General features: G+C 36.7%; 1 protein-coding gene across 3 annotated transcripts in view; it reads left to right on the forward strand.

Annotated features, from left to right (window-relative positions):
* Positions 1–20,500, forward strand: part of CLCN3 (chloride channel, voltage-sensitive 3) — a 141,094-nt gene that overhangs the window by 49,474 nt on the left and 71,120 nt on the right. For 2 of the 3 annotated variants that reach the window (XM_006902130.1, XM_006902131.1), the window contains exon 1: positions 16,503–16,892. The exons of the other annotated variant lie outside the window; for it this stretch is intronic. In XM_006902130.1, coding sequence (XP_006902192.1) covers positions 16,814–16,892 — 79 coding nt within the window. In that variant the 5' untranslated portion in view covers positions 16,503–16,813. Of the gene's footprint in view, positions 1–16,502; positions 16,893–20,500 lie in introns of those variants that run through there. 3 annotated transcript variants of the gene reach the window in all.

Consider the following 20,500-nt stretch of genomic DNA (forward strand, 5'->3'; position numbering starts at 1 on the left):
AGCTTTTAGAGACATTACTGAAACTTCATTTAATGTCTATAATTCTACAGTAATCTCTCCAAATGACCCGACCTTTTACTGTAAAGTGTTTCAGATCTCTTCCAACTTCCACCTATTATCCATTTCCAAAACGATATCCACATTTTTAGGTATTTGTTAGAGCAGCACTGCAGTTTCTGGTACCAAAATCTCTGTAACAAAGTATCACAAAACTGGTGACTGTAAAGAACAGAAATAAAATGTCTCATAGTTCTGGAGGTTGGGTCTTTGAAGTTGGGATGTCAGTCAGGTTGATTTTTTTCAGAGAACTTTTGAGGAAGAATCTGTTCCTTGCCTTTCCTAGCTTCTGATAATGCCTGCCAGTCATTACTGTTTCTTGGTTTATGGATCACTCCAGACTTTTTCTTCTGTTTGGTTAACTTTTTTCAGTTTCTCTGAACTTTTTCCTCTTTTATAAGCATACCACTTAACACTGAGTTCAGACCCACTCTGATCCATCTTGATTACATACTAACTCGACAGATACCATTTTTTAGGACTGTAGTGAGTTCTGGGGTTTAGTAAGGAGGTGCATTGCCAACCTAAAGGAACATGATTCAAGCTGAGCGGCTGCCTTATAGGAGAAAAATGTGCTTACTTCTCCCATGTGATAAACTGTCTCTGAAAACCCAGTGACTATGAGTTGGATCTGAGAAATACTAGGAAACACAGTGCAATCTCTTAACATAGCATAATCATATTGCAAATATTTATGAATTTTTAAATGTACAAGGCACTGTGCTAATATTTGTGTCTCATTAGTTTGATTTGTTCTTTGAATCTAGAACTTTTAACTCAGACTCAGCAATTTTAACAAAGGTACTATTCTACATCCTTCCTGTAGAGATTGTGTTTAATCTAGTGAGACTATAATTAAATAACTTAAAGTTACTTAGTTCGATGCTAATAATAATAATATTAAAATAGTTTTTTATCATGGTACAACTCAGAATGTTAATTTCATAAAATAAGTATTTGGCTTTGTTTAACCTTGGACAAATGAGAATGAAAAAGTTTAATCAGTACTTGTGTTACAAAATACTGTGAAACCTAGACTTTTATGTTCAGTATATTAAATAGACAAGAGGTGAATCTTTGTAGAGCCATGTGCAAGATACAGAGGTTGAGCTAAGATATTTATAAAACATGCACATGCTTTATATTTCATGAAATATCATCCATTGTTTGGACAGTTTTCACTGCCAACAACAAAAAATTTAATAAGTGGTAGCCTGGCCCTGTAGTCTGTCATTATCATTGGAATATGTAATTCCACTGTTACTGTTGGTGTGTCAGTCTCTTGCATTGCATATTTTCTTTACACTCTCTAATCATTTACATTACCAAACATAATGGCCTTTTTAGTGATTAATCTTGCAAAGTGATATATATGTCCAAAGTAAGTAGTCCAGACTCTCACCATCCTCACTTTTGAAGTTGCATTTTTCCTAAAGTGTTTGTCTTTCATTTGCTGGTAGTCCATACTATAAGTTGTTGTTATGTACCTGCAGCTTATAGTAATCCTTTGTATAATAGCTCTAAAGCCCACCATGTCCTGAGCCAGACTCTGTCTCCGACACACCGATTCCTCTTGTCCCAGTTACTGTGTCAATCCATCTCATCTGGAGTCTTCCTCTTCTGCACTGTCCCTCTACCCTTATGAGCATGATGTCCTTCACCAAGGATTGGTCCCTCCTGGCCCTGTGCCCAAAGTATCTAAGACAAGCTTCAAAAGTTTAGCCTCCAAGGATAAACTTGTTTTTACTCATACTATAAGAGCAGTTGCTATTGTTACTATGTGCTATTGAGTTGGAACAGACTCATAGCTGAACCTCCAGCTCATTTCTATAGGCAGTAAATTATATGAGAGAATATTGCCCATCTTTGTTCCATAGAGCAACTGGTGTATTCTAACTGCATGCCATTGGGTTGGTAGCTTAGATGCTTACCCGCTGGGCCACCAGAACTCCCTATAAGAGTAGTTGTTGTTATTAGGTTCCATCGAGTCAAATAGGATTTATTTCAACCCTAAGAATAACAGATTTGAACCCTGCTTTATGCTGTACCATTCTCATAATCTCTGACACACTTAAGTATATTGCTGGAGACACTCTGTTAATCCACCTGCTTAAAGGTCTTCCTGTTCTTTGCTATCCCTCCACCTTCCCAAGCATGATGTTTTTCTCCAAGGAATAACCTCGCCTAGCAACATGCTAAAAATGTGAGATGAAACTTTATCCTCTTTGGTTCTAAAGAACCCTCTGGCTGCACTTTCTCCACGACATATTTGTTTATTCTTTTGGTGTGGGATATTCCGTACTCTTCTTCAGCACCACAGTTCAGAGACATCATTTCTTCTTCTGTAATCCTTAGTCATGGTCCAGCTCTCAGCAACATAGCAAGTGATTGAAAAGATGATGGTCTAAATAAGGTATGCCTTAGTCTTCAAACTGACATCATTGCTAATCAAGAATTTGGAGAGGTCTCTGACTACAGACATTCCCAGTGCTATACATCTTATAATCTTCTTACTGCTTCTAACTAAATGTATTAATTGTGAATCCAAGCAGGATGAAGTTGTTGAGTTTCAGTCTTTTCTTCATCTATCATGATATTGCCTATTGGTCCAGTGGTGAGAATTTTTGTTTTCTGACATTGAGATGCAATCCATATTGAAGGCTATATTCTTTGATATTCTACAGCAAGTGCTTCAAGTCCTCTTCACTTTTCAGCAAGCAGAATTCTGTTATCCACATAATGGAGATTATTGATGAGTCTTTCTCTTACCCTGATGCCACATTCTCTTTGTTGAATCCAGCTTCTAGAATAATTTGTGCAGCATACAGATTAAATAGGAATGGAGAGAGGATCTAATCATGATGCACACTTTTCTTAATTTTAAACCCTGTGGTGTTCCTTTGCTCTGTTCACACAGTAGTCTCTTGATCTAGGTATAGATTTTGTACAATCTTAATTAAATGTTCTGGGATTCCCATTCCTCTCAATGCCATCAAATGCCTTTTTGTGCAATAAAGCACAAATATTCTTCTGGTATTCTTTGTTTTCAACCAAGATCCATCTTATATCAGCAATAATATCCCTGGTGCTATGGCCTCTTATAAATCTAATGTGAACATCTGGAAGTTCTCTGTGTACTGTTGTAGATGTTTTTTATCATCTTTACCTGTAGTTTGCTTGCATGTGATATTAATGCTAGTGTTTGGTAACTTCCATATTTCATTGGATCGTCATTCATGCAATTGGAACAGATACGGTTCTCTTCCACTCATTTGGTCAGGTAGCTGTCCTCAAAATTTTATAGACTTCCATAGATTGTAGAGGACATCCATAGCTGCACCTGTCATTTGAAACATGTCAATTGATATCTTGATTTCTGGCATCTTATTTTTTTTGCCAGTGCCTTCACTGTGGCTTGAAATTATTCCTTCTTTACCATTGACTCTTCATCATATTGTACTTACTGAAAAATTTCAGTGTTGGCCAATTTTTGGTTTTTTAATTTAAATCTATTGATAGGGTTTTTTCCCCCCCTCAGAATATTTTTTTAAGTTTTATACTGATTTATTTACAGACTTTGAATACATTGTTTTTCATAAAAGATCTTTCCCATTTCCTTCACACACAACCCCATCAAATTGAGCCACCTTGTGATTAACAGCACCCCCAGCCGATCCTCACCCCTCTGCTTACACCCGTCCCCCTGGATCCTCATACTCATTCTACAATAATGGTTTTATATAGTATTTGTCCTTGTGAGACTGAGTTAGTTCACTCAGCATAGTGCTCTCTAGTGTCTCCCAAGGTTAAGTAGTAATTTACAAAATGATTGCTCCTGCATACTGTGTAGTATTCTATCGTATAAATAAAGCTTTTTAAAATTTTTAAAAAAATATTTATTTTTATATGTACTGTCAAATCAGATCTAACTGGTACAGGAGGAGATTGCCCCTCCTACTCCAGCAGAGCATCTGGTGGATTCAAACCGTTTGCCTCTGGGATTGCAGTGTAGCTTCTTGCCACTGGGCCACCAGAGCTCCCTTCTATTCTATAACTATACCACAGCTTCTCAACCTCTTTGTGGTTGGACATCTGAGCTGTTTCCATGTTCTTGTGATGGTGAATAATGCTGCTATGAACATTGGTATACATACAAGTTCCCATTTGAGCCTCAGTTCTCATTTCCTGAAGTATATTCCAAGCAGTGGAACAGCTGGGTCATATGGAATTTCTATGTTCAGCTTTTTTAGGAGATGCTAATCTGCCTTCCACAGTGGTTGTAGCAGGCCAATTCTTTTTGGTACTATGATTCTATATTTTCCCTCCATCTTCTTTTTATGTTCCCTGGATCATTCAAGATTTGGCCCATATCATTCCCAAGTATTACAACTCGAGGTTTGAATTTGTTTTTAAATTCTTTCAGCTTGAGAAATGCTACTAATAAGAGTTGTTGCTGTTGTTAGGTGCTGTTGAGTTGAGTATGTCCCATAGCAACCCTGTGAACAACAGATCTGAACCCTGTCCTATCCTTTGCCATCTTTGCACTTTCTGACATACTTGAGCCCATTGCAGCAATCTGTTTATCAATGCCTCTGGTTGAGGCTCTTTCTTTCATAGACCCTCCACTCTTTCCACACATGATGTCCTTCTCCAAGGAATTGTTACTGTTAGGTCTCGTCTAATCGAGTATGACTCATAGCGACCCTGTGAATAAAAGATCTGAACCCTGCTTTATTCTGTGCCATCGTCACAGTTCCTGACACACAAGAACCCATTACGCCAGTCACTGTATCAGTCCACCTGATTGAGGGTCTTCTTCTCTTTCACTGACCTTCCACCCTTCGCAGCATCATGTCCCTCCCAAGGAATATTCCCTCTTAGCAACATGCCCAAGGTATATGAGGCAAAATCTCATCATTCTTCTCTTCAAAGGGCACTTCCAGCTGCACAGTCTCCAAGACATATCTCTTTGTTCTCTTGGCCTTCCATGGGATGTTCAGAGTTCTTCTCCAACACAACTCAAAGGTGTCACTTCTTCTGTCATCTTTATTCATTGTCCAGCTCTCAGATACATAGCAAGTAAACAGAAAGACTGTATCCTGAATCAGACACGCCTTAGTCCTGAAATGAACATCATTGCTCCTCAGTAATTTGGAGAGCAATAATAAATTGCTCCTCCAAAATTTGGAGAGGTCCCTAACTGCAAATTTTCCTGCTGTGATACATCTCCTTATTTCCTCACTGCTGGTACCAAGGGTGTTAATTGTGGATACAAGCAAGACGAAGCTGTTGACAGTTTTGCTTTCCATCCATCATGATGTTGCCTATTGGTCCAGTGGTAAAAATCTTTTTTTTCCTTAATATTGAGACACAGTCCATACTGAAGGCTGTAATCCTTGAACTTCTGCAACAAGTGCTTCATGTCCTCCTCACTTTCAGAGGCAAGGTTTTGTCGTCTGCATAATGCAGGTTATTGATGAGTTTCCCTCCAGTCCTGATGCCACACTCCTCTTCATAGAGTCCAGCTTCTTAGATAATTTTCTCAGCATATAGATTGAAATGATACGGAGTGAGGAATAGCCTTCCCTAATAACATTCCTGAAGTATGTGAGATGAAGCTTTATTATCTTTGCCTCCAAGGAGCAATCTGGCTCCACCTTCTCCAGGACATATTTGTTTATTCTTTTGACAGTCCATGGTATATTCACTATTCATCTCTTAATACTGTAGTTCAAAGCCATCAATTTTTCTACTGTCATCTTTATTCATTGTCTAGCTCTAAGATTAATAGCAAGTGATTCAAAAGACTGTAGCTGAATGAGGTGCACTTAGCCCTGAATTGCTCCTCAATAATTTGGAGAGGTCCTAACTGCAGACTTTTCCTAGTACAGACTTTTTCTTGATCTCCTGTGTTGATTACAACTTCAGTCTTTTCTCTCTCTATCATGATGCTGTCTATGGGTCCAGTGGTAAGAATTTTTGTTTTCTTGACATTGAGATACAATCCATATTGAGGTATGTATTCTTTGATGTTCTGCAGCAAGTGCTTCAAGTCCTCCTCACTTTCAGCAAGCAAGTTGTGTCATCTGAATAATACAGGTTATTGATGAACCTTCCTCTGATCCTAATGCCACTTCCTTCTTTAGAGTCCAGCTTCTTGAATTATTTGCTCAGAATACAGATAGAATAGGCATGAAGAGAAGATACATCTCTGATGCATACCTTTCTTATTGTAAACTGTGTAGTATTCCCTTGCACCCAAGTGCCTCTTGGTCTAGCTATAGGTTTTACATGAGCATGATGAAGTGTTTTTGGATTCCCATTCTTTTCAATGTTAGCCATAATGTGTTATGATCTACACAGTCAGATGCCTTTGTGTAGTCAATAATGCATAAAAGACCGTCTTCTAGTATTCTTTTAACCAGGATCTATCTGACATCAGCAGTGAAGAGTAGTAGTCTTTAATTGATTGCTGTGAGAATTTAATGCAGCTAGAAACCTCACTACATTTTAAAAAATGTGTGTAGAATCGCCACCATTGTAACTGATTGCTAGTAATGTTAACAGTGCAGATCTCATCATGAGCTGTAGTGGCAGAGTCTGTAAAGGATTTGGTAAATGATAGCTTTAGAATGGGTTACATTTGAATGTAAAGAAAACAGAAATTCTCACAACTATACCCTGAAACATCATTATGAATAAAGAAGAAATAAAAGTTGTCAGGGATTTCATGCTACTTGGATGAATAGTCAACACAATATCTATGGAAGTGGTAATCTCAAGACAACAATATTTTATTGACCAAATTTGCTTTAAAAGACCTCTTTAAAATCTTATAAAGCAAAGATAACGAACAATTAAAAGTGCATCTGACCCATGTCATTGTCTATTCAGTCATCTCAGATGCCAGTGGATACTGAAAAAGACAGAAGAAGATTGAGCTACTTATATAAGAAAGGATGAAATTGATATAATATTTTCCCAAAATATACAGCTACACACAGCAAAACTGTGGGAGGGAAACAGATTGAAATAGTAGGTTTTCCCTTGGTGACATTTGTGTGCTTGTTATTTTTCTATGTGCTTTGCAGTGTTTTCAGTTGTTGACACTTTGACTATCAAATAATAAAGTGGAATCTGAACTGCCAAGTCACTGCGTTGTAGGAAGATAGTAGACATTTCATTTAATAGTGTCCTAAATTTATTCTCCTCCAATAAAGATTTACAGCCTCGGAAACTTGATGGAAGGTCATTATGAGTAGGCTAACATGACAGCAGTTGCTTATTTGATTTATAACTAAATACTTATTCTTGTGGTCAACAGACTTCTTTTGTACCATTACCCAGGAACTTCTAAATGCTGGGGTTAAACTTTAACCAGCTTCCAGTATAGCCCTATCTTTGTACACACTATTTATTTAAATAGAAGTTATTCTTTGCTTTTCAAGTTAATTTTCATTTTCTTTTGAAAGTCTTCATTTCCTCAAGTGTTTGCTTTCTTAATGTTTCCTTATTTGCCTTACTTATTTATATCCTACTTTTTTCCTACTTTGAGACATGCGTTCTTTCACTATGATTATCTTGATAAGTCTTTTAAGCTCTTTTCTCCATGTGTTTATGTAGCTCTGTTTAGAATGTGTGTCCATTGTATATTGATTATATAATTTTTTAACCTACCTTTTTATTTTTTATTTATTAACTTTTATTAATTTTAATGGACATTTACAGAGATTTTGGGTTTTTGATTATATAATTTAATGCTTGATGAAAATTTTATTTTGTCCATCCAAACTAGAGAGCAGAGAGCTCTGGTAGAGTGTAAGGAATTGTGCTGTTAATCCAGAGGCTGCGCCTGTCTCGTGTTTTAAATCCACCAATGACTCTTACAGAGGGCTTAAAATTGGCAATTTACAGCTCCAGAAGTCCAACAGAGGGTTAGTTATGAGTTGGTTCTGACTTGAAAGTAATGAGTTTTTTCAAGTTACATAGCTGTTTGAGATTAGTAAAGGTCATCACTAACTTATCTGCAAAAAAGAATGAAAAAGATATTTACCTACCTCAGTTTTCTCTTTCACTACCCTCTTGTCAGAATCATCTCACAGCTTTTTTTTTAGGCTGTAAATCATATGGGAGAGAGTGCCCATCTTTCTACTGTGGAATAGTTGATGGATTTTAACCAATTGCCTTTGTATTAACAGTACAACTGTCAGCACAGCTCACTAGACCAGAGCTTCCTAGGTCAGATGATTGTTGTTGTGTGCTCTTGAGTCAGAACTGACCCGGGGTCTACCCTCCAGCAGGTTTTCAGAGTCAGTTAATTGTATGGGGGGAGATTGTACATCCTTCTCCTGTGGAGCAGCTGATGGATTCCGTGTGTCTTTGCGATTGCAGTGCAGCATTTAACTATTAGGCCACCAAAGCTCCCTAACTCAGTTTAGTTCTAGAAATGAAAGAATGTGGTAGATGGAGCAGTGGAAGTGTTGCTATTATACATAAGTCTTTTGTGGCAATTTTCACTTCAGTATCTTGTGTTTGCTATTGTTGTTAGTCTGTTGTAGCTCATGATGAGTTTCTATGTGTTATTGTAGAACTGTGCTGCATAGGATTTTCAAAACTGTGACCTTTTAGAAGCAGATTGTCTGAGCTGTCATCAGATATGTGTCTAAGTGTGTCACAGCTGCCAATCTTTTGGCCATTGGTTTACTGTTACACAAGCACTCCTGCCCATGCTTTAAACTTACTTATAATTTGTGCCATCATGAAACATGATATCATGACACTGAAAGTATTTTTTTTAATTTTAAGAAAGTAGACACTATCTTGACTGAAGATACTGTGCCTAAGTATTTCCAAAAGTGTATTTGTAAAGAAAAAGTAATACAATGATCCCAAAGCTGGCTTGCATCTTTTTTTTTTTTTCTTGGAAAAATTGTTTCCTGGAGTTAAAGCAACAAAACTTGTAGTAATTTTCTTGCAGTTTCTGTGGTTTAATCGCCTACATATATTTCGTTAAATATCTAATTTAATTTAGTATTGCCTAATTTTGAGCATCATGTCAATAGACTCAGGATAATATGCCTTTGTTTCTTGCTATTTTTACTTAACATACCTTTTAAGAATCATCTATGTTGTTGCAAGTAATAGCTGTTTTAATGTTTCTTTTGATTCTGCCATTCTTTTCATGACTAGAAAATTATCTATTTTTCTATTGAAGGATCTTGTAGTTTGTGGCTAAAAATAGCATTACATTGACTATTATTCTGCATGTATCTTGGTATGCATATACACAAATTTTCATTAGTCCTGAGCTAATTGGATCATGTTGTGGTTAGATGCAGAGAGGCTCCCACACTATTGACCCCTATGTACCATAGAACAAAGTCTTGCCTGATTGTACATCACACTCACAGTTACTGCTGTTCTTAAGTCCATTTTTGGTAGCCACAATGTCAAATCAATTCCAACCTAAATCCCGCTTTAAAAGAGAAAGATGTGGTCCATAAAGATTTACAGCTTAAACCCTAGAGGTCAGTTCTGTTCTGTCTTGTAGGTTCATTTTGAGTCAAAATTAGAGTGACTTCAGTGGAGATGGATTTAGTGTTTTGTTGTTGTTTTGTGCCATAGAGTTGCCTGCAACCCATAAAGACCCTGTGTACAGCAGCTCTGAAGCCTGTGCTGTCCTGAGCCAGTCTCATTGATTCTGACACACCAACCCCCTTGGTTTTTATTGTCATCTAAATTGTTGCCTACATTGATGATGATGATGATGATAGTAAGTATCCAAAAAAAGGATTCCATAGACTTTGGGTTTCCAAAATTCTACATCAAAATTATGTTAGAACCTAATTTGAGTTTGAAAAGGAAAATATTCTTCCCTCAAATTTTTTTTTAATTTTTATTTTATTATTTTGTGTGTGTGTACCGTCAAATCAGATCTGACTGGTACAGGAGGAGATTGTCCCTCTTCCCCAGCAGAGCATCTGGTGTATTTGAACCATGCGCATCTGGGATTGTAGTTGCAGCTCCTTGCCACTAGGCCACCAGAACTCCACCTTCATAAATTTTTAAGTTCTTTATGTATTGTCATTTTATTGTTTTGGGGTCCTCAGATTTACATCTTGAGCTGTTTCCTAGAATTATGCTTGAATTTTTTTATTTGTCCTTCTTTTGTCTCTTTACTCTGTTGTTAGGTGCCATCAAATCAGAACAGACTGATAGGCGACCAGAGCTGTAGTCTCACCGTAAATGTAATCCAGTTGGTTAAACTGATAGTGACTAATTAGTGCCAAAATAGTTTTCTGCTATACCTTCCAAAATAACTTGTCCTTTTAGAATGCTTAATTGGAAAGTACTTTAACCTGAGAATGAGTCATTTAAGAGAAAACGAGAACTGTTCTCCTTATAAGCATGAGGGAATTGTTTATTTTGACATTACATTTTTTCATGTCTCATTATAAAAGTAAAAATTGATAAAAATTTGGAATAACATATCATGGATTGCCAAGAAAATGAACAGGTGTTTCTGGGAGAGGGTGGAGCCTTTGCTCCATGGAGACAAGGATTTTGAAGCTCCATCTCATATATTGCCTGGAGGGATCATTCCTTGGAGAAGGACTTCATGCTTGGAAGGAAGGGTATAGATCCATGCAGGAGAGGAAGACTCCAGCTGAGATAGATTGACAGATAGATAGATAGATACATTAATACATACTGTGACAGTGGGGTCAAGTGTGTCAGAAACAGTGGAGTTGGTTCAGGATAAGGCAAAGTTCAGAGCTGTTGTTTATAGGATCGCTAAAAGTCTTGGTCTGCTGACAGCACATGACAAGAAATGTGGAACTCCATAAAGCCAAAACTGAAATGTACCTCTTCCTATCTCAACTGCATTCCTCAGCAGTGTCAGTTTGGTTAAAAATTTAGTGTGCCTCATTCCAAACTTTTCTGTTGCTGTTAGGTGCTCCTGAATCTGTCTTTAATCCATAATAACCCATGTGACAGAATTTCACCGTCCCATAGGGTTTTCTATGTTGTAATCTTTATGGGAGCAGATTGCCAAGTCTTGTTGTACCATCCCACCCATTAATCGCTGCCACCTAGTTAAACCTGATTGAGAGGACAGTGGATTGGCCCTGTAAAGTTTCAAGGCTGAAAAATCCCTGTAGAAGCGGAATGCTTTATCATTCTCTTGGGGAGTAGATGGTGCATTCAAACAACCAATCTTTTGGTTAGTTTAATCCATTGCACCACTAGAACGCCTCCAAATAGCAGCTATCCTTAAACGAAACTCTATAAAAATGTAATTATATCCTACATATATAAAATCAATATACATATGTACAAGTTTTAATTTTTAAAGAAATTTAATATGGCCATGAGTCCTTGGAGAGGGACATGATGCTAGGAAGGGCAGATGGTCAGTTCAAGAGAGGAAGATCCTGGACAAGGTCGATTGATACAGGGACTGTAACAATGGGTTCAGAAGTGTCAGAGACCATAAGATTGTCTGAAGGTAGGACATGGTTAAGAGCTATTTTTCATAGGGTAGCTGTGAGTCATAGTTGACTTGAGAGCACATAACAACAACATTGTAAATATATTTTATAAGGAGGGAATCTTGTGTGTGTGTGTGTGAGAAAAATTTATATTTCGATTTAGCCAGCTAGAGTCAGGTTGTTATTGTTATGTGCTGTTGAGTTACATGTGACTCATAGTGATCCTATGCACTACAGCTCTGAACCCTGCTCTATGCTGAGCCAATCTCACTGTCTGACATACCTACCCTCATTACCCCAGTTTCGTGTCATTCCATCTCGTCCAGGGTCTTCCTCTCTTGCACTGTCCCTTGACCCTTCCAAGCATGATATCCTTCTCCAAAGTCTGGCCTTCCTGGTTACATGACCAAAGTGTGTGAGATGGAGTCTCAAAATCTTTGCCCCCAAAGAGCAGCTTAGTTTCACCTTTTTCAGGACAGACCTGTTCTCTTGACATTCCATGATATGTTCAAAACTTTTCTCCAGCTCAGCAACTCAAAGACAGCATAGCAAGTAATTGCAAAGACCATGTCCTAGATAGGGCACATCTTAGTCTCTAGACTGACATCATCCTTGCTTCAGCACTCTGGAGAGGTCCCTGACAACATATTTTCCTAATGCAATTCATCTTTTGATTTCTTGACTTCTAGTGCCAAGAATGTTGATTGTGGAAACAAACAAGATGAAATTGTTAACAATCTCAGTCAGTATCTTTTCCATCTATCACGATGCTGCCATTTGGCCCAGTGGTGAGAATCCTTGTTTTCTTAATGTTGGGTTTCAATCCACATTGCAAACTGTAGTCCTTGACACTCTGCAGCAGATGCTCCATTCCCTCCTCAGTTTCAGGAGGTAGGGTTGTGTTATTTGCATAATGCAGGTTGTTGAGGAGCTTTCCTCCAATCCTGATGCTACATTCTTCCTCATAAAACCCAGACTCTCAATTGATCTGTTCTGCATACAAATTGAAAAGGTGTGGAGACAGGATAATCCCGGATTCACTCCTTTTCTGATTTTGAACCATGTGTTGTTACCTTGCTCTGGCTGACAACTGCCTCCTGGTCCAAGTATAGGTTCCACATGAGCAAAATCAGGTGTTCTGAGATTCTCATTCTTCTCAGGGTTAGCCACAATTTGTTGTGATCCACACAGTCAAATGCCTTTCCATAGTTAAGCAAAAATAGATATTCTTCTGGTACTCTCTGCTTTCAGCCAAGATCCATCTGACATTGGCAGTGATGTCCCTAGTGCCATGTTGAGGTGTCATTCCAATAACTTTTGGATAATCTTCAACAGGACTTGGCTTGTGTGTGTTATTAGTAATAGCATTCTGTAATTTCCACATTCTGTTGGATCACCTTTTTTTGGAATGAAAATAAATGTGGATCTCTTGCAGTCAGTTGGCCAGGTGGTTGTTCTCAAGATTTTTTAGCACTTCCAGGTCTGCATCTCTCTGTTGAAATATGTCAATTGGTATTCCATCAATTCTTATTTTTTTGCCAGTTCTTCAGAGCAACTTGAACTTCCTCTTTTATCACCATTGCCTCTTGAACATAAAGTTGTTTCATCAAATACTTCTATGCCAGCCAGTTCTTTTTGGTACAGAGACTTTGTGTACTACTTCCATCTTCATTTGATGCTTCCCAAATCATTCATTATTCTGTTCACAGCTTCCTTAAGTATTGCAACTCACGAATTTGTTCTTTAGTTTCTTTAGTTAAGAAATGCTGAGTGAGTTTGACCTTTTTTATTTTCAGACCTCAGCTCTTGGCACATTTCTAATCGTACTTTGTCTTCCCATGCTGCCCTTTGAAATCTTCTGAACTCAGTTTAGAGGATTTTAATTTTGTTGACAACATCAAAAGTATCATTTTTAGGAGCAAGTTGAACATAGGCCTCCTCTCTAGCAAGCTTAGGCAGTTTGTTCACCTTGGCCACATCAGTGCCATGGAACTTCTTTACAACTTGTTTGATTTGATGCTTATTGATCTTGACATCCACAGCGAACACAAGTGTGTTGTTATCTTCTATCTTCATGGCTGACTCATTGGTCGGGAAATTGTATGATAGCATAGTGGTTAAGCTTGTTTCTCATCGGGACGCTCTTCAGGGGATAGTTGAGACACCATCAGAGTGTCAGCATCTTGGACTGTGGGAAGGTGGGTATGTAGATCTTCTTTTGTGTGTGTGTGGCTGTGGTTGACCTTCCGGACAGCCTTCTTGGCCTTTGAGGCCTTTGCTTCAATTCAGTTTTGAGAAGAAATCTATAGGTAGTATATTTTTAATATTTCTAAACAAACCTCTTTAGTGTTAATTATCAGTTTTATTTTTTCCTTTCAAAGTTGTAGATCGGTAAAATAAGTTGAGAGAAGAGATGAAACAGGCAATGTCACAATAGAACCAACTAAAAGAAAAAAGCTAACAATGGAATATTATGGAAAACTATACTTAAACAAATATGAAAAGCTAGAGGAAATGGACGAATACTTAGAAATTCACAGCCTATCTAAACTGACACAAACCAAAATTGAACAGCTCAACAGACCCATTACAAAAGAAGAAAATGAAAAGGTAATAAAGCAATTTCCTGCCAAAAACCTTGGACCAGATGGGTTTTTGTGGTTTTTTTGTTTGTTTGTTTGTTTTTTACAAGTGAGTTTTATCAAACATTAAGAGAAGAACTTTCACTAATTCTATATATAAACTATTTTAAAAAATAGAAAAAGATGGAATTCTCCCAGACTCATTCTATGAAGCAAACATATCCTTGATACCAAAGCCAGGTAAAGAGCACCAAAGTAGAAAACTATAGGCCAATATCTCTCACAAACATAGATGTAAAAATCCTGAATAAAATCCTGGCCAATAGAATCCAACGATACATAAAACAATAATTCCCCATGATTAAGTGGGATTCATAACAGGTATGCAAGGATGGTTCAACATAAGAAATGTTGATCTTTAGAAAAGGAAAAGAGATAAACTTTATGTATCATTATTAGGTGACTAGCTAAAAAAGCAAAGTAAACTCCTGCTGCAGTAATTTTAACATCTAGAAAAGTTAATTACTCTTTCCTGTGTAGTTCATTGCAAGCTGCACTGCTAACCCAAGATTGTATATCTCTGGTTGTTTGAATCCACCAGGGTTTTTGCAGAAAGATTAGCATTCTTCTCTCCTTGAGATTTATAGCCTCATAAACCCCATAGAGGGTCCTTGTGAAAGAACATCATTCTTGGAAAGGTGGAATGTCAGCAAGAGAGAGGAAGGCCCTCACAAGATGCATTGACACAATGATTACAGTGGTTGGTTCTAGTATATCAGAGATGTTGAGGATGGCACAGGATAGGCCAAGGTTTAGATCTGTTGTTTATAGTGTCACTGTGAGTTATAATCAGTTAATGTCATCTAGTAACAACATGTCTGATAAGAAGCATATCCAGGATATATAAAGAACTCTTAACAGGTTAACAATAAAAATATTTAAATCAGGATAGGATTTGAATAGATATTTCTCCAAGAGTGTCTACAAATTGCCATTAAGTACATGAAGAGATGTATAAAAATTCGACATTGTCAGGTATATTATGTCTACTCTGACTAAAAGAAACCCTATGAAGAACAGATGGAGACCTTGGTCTGTCCTGTTCCATTACTGCAGTCTCCTCATTGCTTAAGCCCATTGTTGCAATCACTGTGATTTAATCTCTTTGAGGGTCTTCTCTCTTCCTCCAATCACTACTTTTTCAAGCTTGATATTCTGTGGCTTGCTCAGGCCTGGTTTTAATTGTTTTTGGTCAAATGTTCTTCTAAGTGGTATAGCACTGGTCTGTCCATTTGCTGCACAGAGGTAACTGGTGGATACTGTGATGCTGAACACGGTGTCACTGATGTGTCAAATGTGATAATGGTTACCTATGGTGGACAGTGTTTGGTGGGACTCCCCAATCAAAACAAGCTTGGAAATAGGAGTGGTGTCTACTTCCAAAATAGCTGTAGGTCAGTAAAACAAGTTGAGAGAAGTGTCTGCAAATACCCAGGAAACTTATGAATTTAGAGTTGAAAAAAGAGAAATTAAGAGAAGTTGATCTGTTCAATAGTTTTGGAAACACCACACAAATCTTCTGGTAATTGGTTTTAATGAATGGCAAGTTTTTATTTAGCAGCCTAACTAATGGTCTAATAAACAGCGAAAAGAATTTTGAATTTGGAGTTTAGATTTTTAGAGTGGCAGTTTTAAACAAAATTAATTACTGTATGTCTGAATGTAATAAAAATTGCTAGCAAAGAGACTACTGGAGCATCTCATTTTTACATATTTTATATAACACTTCAAAGAAATTCTTTGTATTAATGATATGGAAACATTCCCCTAAGAAGTGTCCCTTTGCCTCATTTAAAAAAAAAAAAGGTAATAAAGTGTTTTATAATGTAGATAAGTTGTTTTCTTCCCTGAAGCCAGATTGTCTTAGCTAGCCTCTTGAGGGAAGGAAGCATGAGACTGCTGGTGGGATTAGTGAGATAAAAAGGAAACAGAAAACCTGATTCAGCTGGTTAGTATTGTAACCCTGAATAAATGGTTGCTGTTTGTTTTAGATAATTAAGAATACACCTTTTAAAAGTTAGTCTTTGGTAAGTTTCAGTTCTGTGTTTTATTTCTTAAATTTATCATTATGAGCCACTTTGTATAAAATAAATATTTATATGTTACAAGCATAAGGTATATTAGTGTTACCCTTATGTTTCTACATTAACAATGGAAAAAGGCGTAGTCTATCTAAAATTCTTTCTCACATTTCTGTATTACTTTGCTCCTCTTGCATTCCTTTAGCTCAAATAAAAAGGGAAGTGTTTCTCTCGTCAGCTTCCACTGATGTTAAGAAGCTAAATTGCTAAGTGCTTTGAAATTTTGAACCAGTCTTTCTGTTATACTTGGAGCTTAGTCATCATCCTGCGTAGCCTGTCCTGACTGACTCAGACTGCTGTTCCGCCTCCAAGCCTTGCTAGATTGTAGCCACTAGCAACCAGGCTGCAATAATTTCCCTTTGATGACATCATTGGCTGTAGAAGAACCTCGTTGCTTCAGCCAGTGGAACTACAGTTCTAATCCTCATCAAATATGGCATCTCCCTTGCTTGCTGCAGCAGGCATAGAAGAAATGTCACTGTCTTTTTAAGCTAGCAAGCTTTTCTTTTTCTTTTGCTGCTGCTTTTTAAAAATTCTAATCATGGATGCTTCTTCCGATCCCTATTTGCCTTATGACGGGGGAGGAGACTGTATTCCCCTCAGGGAATTACATAAAAGAGGTAATACGGTCCCCTTGCTATGAATCCTCTGCTGGTAATGTTTTCCATGCTGCTGACATTTCTGTAGTTTGAATAGGTCTTGTTTGTCCTTTAAATACTGTAGTAGATTGTTTAGTTGCCCTCGGTTGTTAGTAAGGGGAAAATACAGCCTTCTGAATGGTTATGTAGCCGTCCCTGATTGTTTTCTCTGTGTAGATTAGTACTGCTTCAGATCACATTGGGCTCCGACTCCATCTTCTGTGTGTGCAAAATCCTTTGAATTTAACTACGAAAATGAATTAATCTGGTTTTACAGTTAACTAGGTCATGTTGGTTGGCACTTTAAAAGTAATGTTTTTTAATTCTTCAGAAAACTTAGAAGTATTTCCTTAAATTTACAGAGAAATCAAATGTGTCTGTGAACCATTATATTTTTTCTCCTGTGAATTGCCATGTAGCTTTTACACCATAAAGTAAATTTATCTTAAACATTCCACTTGTATTTTAGAAAACTTTAAAATGGTAATAATGATGAAACTGTTTATATTAACATTTTCATTTCATATACATTTGACATACTATATTTTCTTCTACATATATTCTTCTAAAATTATTATGATGCAAACAGTTTTGCATATCATAAAATAATAACTTTGTGAAACTGGCAAAGCACCTGGCATTCATGTAGGTCTTTTGACAGGTGCTTTCTGGATCTCCTTAGACTGCTCTTTCACATTTTTCTTAAATTTATTATTCTAAAACTAGGTTTGTTTGTTATTCCAAAGAAAAATAAACTTTTAGAAAAATCTCTCACTTGGATGACTTCATTTATGAACTATATTGGTTTAATTACTGCATGTATCATAAACTTCGTTTATGGCTTAACTCAAACTTTTATTTATATATCCAGCTAAAGAACTGCTTATTTTCTTAAGCATGTTAACCTGTTGCTATTTACATTATATTTTGTATTCTGAAAACTTTGTAAATTTAGTGTTAAGTTCTGTATTTTAAAATGTATTGAATGAGTATATTTTATTATGTCGTGTCTACTAGACACTATACTAGACACCGCACAATTGAATGGTGGTATGTTTACTTTTAATATTCTGTTACTATTAAAAGATTGTCTTTCACATTTTGAAAGAATTTTATGAACTTCTGTTTAACACTATTAAACTTTTTGTTACAGAGCTATCCTCTTACTAAAAGTCCCTTTGTTCCTGTGTTTATATTTGTAGTTTTAGATTATTTGGGAATTAAGGATAAAGAAACAAAAGTTTCATGTAGTCTCACTGCTGAGAATCTTTATGCTTTTAAAACTTCTTTCAAAATTTAGAAACATTTTGGATTTTTAAATTAATGTTTTGATCATAAACTGACTTCTTAGAAGGCTCCCATCCTCAAGTTTCTGCTCAGGATTTCTTTAAACAGGAAGCAAGATGACTGGTCACTGTCCACATGTCACATTATTTGTTAATCAGTAGTTAAATGGTAAAACAAGATTAGCCATATTTTCTTTGAGCTATTAAAATATCTATTCATTTGTTGATAATAAACCATAAGACTTTAGTTTCAGAAATTTAAGTCTCTAAAATGAAAGTTTGCTTCTCCATGAAATTAGTCTTTGACAAAATATACTAAACATCTCTATATAAAATTTACAAATAACACCCCACAATTTATGTGAAAATGGACATAAATTCCATTATTATCATCAAAATAGAAGCTTATATTTAGTTTTTCACAAATCATCTTTAGGGACATTTTAAAGGTCTAGATTTTAGTCCTATACTTGGCAGCCTACTTATTCCTATAATAAAACCACTGTTACTTTAAAGTACCATTGTGTTTGTTGAGTAACAGATTACTCAGTTGCTTCATTTACTCTTGTCTGTGCTTGTCTAAGCTTGGAGAGGGACATGTTGCTGAGAAGGGTTTATGGTCGCTGAAGGAGAGGAAGACCTTCACCTGAGTGGATGGCTCTTTTGTGTCAGGAAGTGTGAGGACGGAGCAGGATAGAACAGGGTTCATATCTCTTGTTCATGGGTTTCTTTGAATCGTACTTGACTCAAAGGCACCTAATCACAACAAAAACAACAACATAGCTCTGGTGGCCTAGCAGTAAAGAGTTGCACTGGCAACCCAAATACACACAGTTCACATCTGCCAACTGCTCTGTAGGAGAAAGATAGTCTCCTCCTGTGCAATTAATTAACTGCCTCTGAAAATGTTGGAGGGTTAGCTGTAGGCTGATCCTAGTCCCAGTTCCATGGCACACAACAAACAACATATGTCTTATAGTTTTCTATTACCTGTTTGTAAAAGATTGTGTGATATCTATAATTTATTACCTATTGTAGCCGTAGACTCATACAGATGAACTGATGATGTAAATGTTGTCAACTAATATCAGTCAAGAATCTGAGTTAACCTCCCACTGAGGATATAATACATTGATTAGAAATATAAGTAGTCAAAATATAAAATTGCAGAGGCAATAACAGAACTATATTCTTGAATACTAAAGCTAGAGATTATATTTAAGAGCTAACTTAAACTTAATACTATTTTCAGGGTCAGATGGTATATTAATGAAGCTTAACTACTGAAGTGAAAAATGGGATTAGTTAATATTAGACATTTGGTGACATTTCAGAAATATCTATCTTTTGATGTAAATTTTCTGGATACAAACTATTAAGTGCTCATAAAATACAATTTTCAATTTTATTAAAACAATTTAGATTGTTCATTTTACATTTTCTTCTTAATTCATGGGGTTTGAAAATAGTGGGGCTGCATTCTTTCCCTTTACCAGGCTTTGATGGTTTTAGTGGTAGGATATTTTTCTTCCAGTTTGAAAACCTGAGTTTTATTGCTGACTAGTGTACCATATTGGAAGGAGGAGTGGCATCCACTTCTGTAATGGCGTGCGTCTGGAAACCCTATGAACCTGGAGAGAGGATGAATGGCATCCAAGCGTCGAGGACTCTCCTTCATAGGGTCGCTATGAGTCGCCTGCGACTTGACGGCACTTGACAACAAAAACAACAGTGTATCATATGTACAGCTGTATGTAGTAGAGGCTTCTATGTTGCTGTGATGTTGAATAGGTATCAGCAGAGTTTCCTTCCAGAATAAAATGGACTAGAAAGAAAGACTTGGCAGTCTATTGCTGAGAAATCAATTTATGGGAAAAAACCTTTATAGGTCACAAGAGTCACATTTTCTACTGGTCACCAGGATGGCACATTGTTAGATTGTGTGTGCCTAGGGCCACCATGAATGAGTTGGTATCACACGCCATGCCAGTAAACAACAACATAGACTTGATTTTAGGAACTTGAATCTCTATTTATAGGACACAGGGACATTAAAAATTATTTCACCAAGTATTGTTTTTAGCCCTTGTGGATAATAAGCATTACTGGATTTTGTGGAAAATGATACATAACAGTAGTAATAATGATAGCTATTAATAGAATACATACAGGTAGAAAAGGTATAGAGTTAGGATGCATCCCTGGCGTAAAGATCAAGTGTTCTGGGATTCCCATTCTTCTCAGAGTCAGCCACAGTTTGTTATGATCCACACAGTCAAATGCCTTTGCATAATCAATGAAACA

This window comes from Elephantulus edwardii, unplaced genomic scaffold (assembly GCF_000299155.1).
Source record: "Elephantulus edwardii isolate Elephantulus edwardi_28Jun2011 unplaced genomic scaffold, EleEdw1.0 scaffold00371, whole genome shotgun sequence".
Taxonomy (NCBI): Eukaryota; Metazoa; Chordata; class Mammalia; order Macroscelidea; family Macroscelididae; genus Elephantulus; species Elephantulus edwardii.